The following is a 4,469-nucleotide window of genomic DNA, read 5'->3' on the forward strand; positions in this document are numbered from 1 at the left end:
ACTCTCTGAGCATCAGCTGTGTTTAGAGACCGGCGCAAACCACCGCTTTCCTGGCAGATTGTCGCTAAGCCTTGTGGTCGTATACAGCTTGAGCCCGAAACGATACGAAAAAAAGAAGACGAAAAACACGCTTTATGTGCTTTTTCAATCTGTTTGTTACCTGCATCCCTGCCTGATTCTAACCTCACTCTCTCCGTGTCTCTCTCGGAGTCTTGTGTTCATGGACACCAGCTGCTTCTGCACTTCTACACCATGACAGCACTGCCTCAAGCTGTCAGCCAGGCCACTTCAATTTGCCCTTGAAAACACTACAAAAAACTACACCTGTGGAAATGTCTGACTATAATTTGCTTTGTTCTCTCGCTCAGCCCCTACATATTCACTTTATCGCTTTCTTTCCTTATACGTTCCGTTTCTATTAAAGGTAAAGGTAAACACGCCATTTTTCCGCGAATCGTCTTCGTACGTGCAAAACTGTACCAAACAACTTTGAAGTACGATAAATGCTAGTGTTTTACCACTGATTGGAACAGTTTGGTTCGGTACGGTACACATTTTTTTGTCTGTTTCCATTAGGAATAGTAACCAAAATAACTGGCCTCAATCGTTCCATTTTTTGATAGCCGTCCCTTGGGGAACCAGAGCAATAGTACGGACGGTAGTGGTGGAGAAGGACCCACGACTCCCTTACAACTGCTGTTTCTTGTTCTTCCTGCAGTCTATTCTCATACAAAGCTTTGACGTCTTGTTGAGACAAAACAAGCTGCTCCATTGTTGTGCCATGCGTTGTTGTCTGTTGTGTTGCGTCCATTGTCGTTGTTAGTACCGTACAGCGTCACGTTACAGTATGAATATCACATTAAATTAATCAGAAATACACTCTATACATTGTTAATGTGGTAAACGACTATTCTAGCTGCAAACGTCTGGTTTTTAATGGAATATGTACATAGGTGTATAGAGGCCCATTTCCAGTGTTCTAATGGTACATTGTGTTTGCTAATGGTGTTAGAAGACTATTGGATGATTAGAAAACCCTTGAAAACCCTTGTACAATGATGTTAGCACAGCTGAAAACATTTTGAAAAGTTTTGCTGGTTCTTTGACGAAAGCAAAGTTTGAAGGGCAAAATGAATCAATGAAAAACACCAAACTATTGTATAGGTGACCCCAAACTTTTGAACGGTAGTATAAACTTCCCCAGAAATGAGGTTGTGCCTCATTAGAACCAGTTTTTAATCTACATGAGGATTACTGGTCCTGATAAGGTCAGTGTTTATGCCAGATAAGGTCCTAGCACGCTAACAAATACACAAATACACAAATGCAAACCTGCAAAACTGATTTGAGGACTGCTAGATATTCACTGGCTAAGCTAAGTCGCTAACCAACTGTCGGCATTTTCCCTCCTTTGACTTTTCATTTGACACACTTTTCTTTTTTGAACATTTTTGACGATGACACAGTAAATGTATAATTATTATATAATATAATTATCGGTGATAAGCCAGAAGCCAACAACTCCTTTGGCTAACTGGGTAGCTAAAAACACATGTAGCATTTGTAGCATGTCTGGAATCATTTATTTGTAAGTGTGAAAATATCCCAACAATATGTACTGTATTTACTAAATCAGTATGTGTTATTGTTCTTAAACTGTGTATTTATTTGTCTTATATTCTTTATATTACTATATATTTATTGTTTCTTGATCCTACAAAAAGACAATCTCAGGTCCATGAGTCCGTTTGTGACTTAAAAATAGCACATAAATGTTCTTAAATGTGTGGCACAGCAAAAAAAAAAAAGCACAAGAAACAGTGAATTCACGTTTGTGTTATTGTCATTGTTTATTTTCTGTAGTTCTGAGGTCACTGTTATAACTGGGTTAGAGGTGAAAGGTCAGGCCGCAGTTAGATCTTCTTGCTGGTTCTCTTCAGTACCACAGAGCCAGCTTTGGAGGTCTAGAGAGGAAAAGAAGTCGGATATTACATGAAGACATTTTTTTTTTGCCTGTGTTTGCACATAATTTGCCACATTTGTGAGGTCATACTTGAAAATTCATGCAACGTAGACACTGGAATCGAAAAATGAATGTTCTTAATCATGTTCTTCATAGGATAGTCCTCAGATTTAAAGATTTTAGCACCTATAAAACAATGTGTTTGCCTTGGAGTAAGATAACTATCCTTAAAAAATTGTTGGACTGAGTATAAAAGATTACCTTCACCTTTAATACATTTCCAAATACCTTGTACATTTTTGTTTTTATTCATTCATGATCACTCGAATGAATAACAATGGATATTTTTCACCTCCCTGAGCCATTATTTTCAACTGTTTTTTCTTTTCATTTCATTCTACTTCTGAAATGCCAAAAACTAAAGATGAATATCTCTAATTATCTACGACTTGGAGACTCATATTTCTGACAGAAAATGCTGCGTGAATGCAGAACATTCACAAAATGTGACACTATAATAAAAGCATAGAACTGGCACTTTATTAGGTACAACCAAGGTGTTGCATGTTGATGGATGATCTTCTTCACATCACTTTGTTCTAACAGTTTCAGGGCGCTTTCACACCAACAGCAGTTGGTACGCACCAAACGATCCATTCGACCCAAAAACTCTAGTTCGTTTCGTTTTTGTTGGTGTGAAAGCATCAATCGCACTCGGGTCCGCACCAAATCAAGCGGACCGAGACCGCCAAAAAGAGGTGGTCTCGGTCCACTTGACTCCGCACCAAATGTCAGACTCTGGTGCGGTCCCTCTGGTGAGAACGCCAACTCAGGTCCAAACCATATTCTGCAGTAAATGCCATGGACATAGCCTACCTTGTAGGTCTTTGGAGCAATCTTCGTCTCATAGTTAGCACGACCACATTCATGAAAATAGCGCGTCTCCTCTGCCTGAAATGACGCGATATACGTCTTCGCCGACTCCAGTGCATCAGCTGATTGTTCTCCAGACGCAGCCGCGACTCATTCTCAAATTGGATATTTTTGCCAAAAATGGCCAATACAGAGAATGTAATAAACGAAGATCAGAGCAAGTAGCAATGTGCGAACGTGTTGCTCCATAGTGAGTCAAAATTGGCGCTTTTCTACCGGAAGATATAAACACATGATGAAACGTCAATCGGGCCAATTTTGGTTGGTTTACTGGTGTGAAAGCGAACCACACTGGAGTCATATGTTTCATAATAACAATTGTATTGCCTGGTGCGGATCAAATAATCAAACTAGTGGTGTGTAAACGCCCTCAGTGACTGTTGCCTTTCTGGTCGTTTTGTCTTGTATTTCCTCTATTTTGGACCATTCTCTGTAAACCTTAGAGATGGTAAATGGTGTCAGAGTGTGTTTACCTCGATGAGCTTGCCTCCGCTGACCTCACAGGTGTGTTGGTAGTTGGGGAAGGTTGTGGTCAGCTTGCCTCCCTCCATGTTCACTGTGGCCTACGAACACAAAGGTCACAGTTGTCCTTCACGCCTTCTCTCGTGGTTCACGATGTCTTGACTCAAATTTGAAAAATACCTTGAATTTCTTGCCCCCGATGGTCTCCATGTCGCACTCCTTGCCAATGCTGAACTTGTTGGTGACGGTGGCGTTTGTGGGGTAGATCTGTTTCCAGGAGAAGCTGTCGCCGTCCTGCGTGACCTCTGTGATCAGCTTGTAGTCGCGGCCCTTCTCGATGATTTCATCGGGGATACCTAGAAGGTGGAGAACCAGAAGATCGTGAGGAGAGAAGACGGGTGGCTAGGAAGCGAAATGTTTTTTTCTGAGCGTCAGAGAGAACGTTCTCACCGAGCAGCTTGCAGAACTCGTCGTATCCCTCCTGGGTCTCGGTTTCCCATCGTCCAGCGAAGGCCATTGCGGTGGTTTTGTTTGGTGGAGGACGTGCGAGCAGAGACACCTGAGGCGAAGCTGAGGGAAAAAGCAAGGTACTATCCACCAAGACTGTCCCCGTTTATATACTCTCCAGCACTTGCCACCTCCCTCATCTGCATGTGTGGACACCGGAGAGCAATCGCAGCAGAAGTTGATGACAACATCATCTTACAAGTGCGACGACATTGAGGGCAATAACCCGCGTGAACAGGCGTTTGTTTTATGGAGCTCCCAGACAGTGAATAAAAACGCTGAGTGCTCATTGTGATGAGATGGTGGCTCACCTCTGGGTCAACGAACTCTCCTGAAATGGCTTTATGGTCACATCCTCCACTTTTACTGCAAATCAAATGAATTTCCTCTGTCTGTAGTAGTTTGTTATCTTCCCTTTGTGAATGGTCTAATCAGTACAAACCTCATTGTGCGCATATCCAAGGTCATTATTGTGTTGACATGGGTCATTTCAATAGTACTTTATACTTTAAAGATGTTTATAGGGTCACATCCTTTCTCTTTTATGTGCTTGTAAAAAGCTGGATTATAATGTAGGACCCAAAAGTACCAGGTTCACTGGGTT

The 4,469-nt window shown here is 41.7% G+C and overlaps 1 protein-coding gene across 1 annotated transcript; it reads right to left on the bottom strand.

Moving 5' to 3' along the window:
- Nucleotides 1–1,913: 1,913 nt before the first annotated feature.
- On the bottom strand, nucleotides 1,914–3,893 carry LOC310926917 (gastrotropin-like; the record flags this gene model as incomplete). The annotated part of the gene is made up of 4 exons (XM_083889129.1): nucleotides 3,809–3,893; nucleotides 3,539–3,714; nucleotides 3,370–3,459; nucleotides 1,914–1,964 (listed from the first exon to the last, which is right to left on the bottom strand). Exons 1-4 carry the CDS (start codon nucleotides 3,873–3,875, stop codon nucleotides 1,914–1,916), a joined length of 384 nt encoding a protein of 127 aa, XP_083745255.1. The 5' UTR covers nucleotides 3,876–3,893.
- Nucleotides 3,894–4,469: the final 576 nt, after the last annotated feature.

Source organism: Microchirus variegatus (genome assembly GCF_963457635.1).
Source record: "Microchirus variegatus genome assembly, chromosome: 5".
NCBI lineage: Eukaryota > Metazoa > Chordata > Actinopteri > Pleuronectiformes > Soleidae > Microchirus > Microchirus variegatus.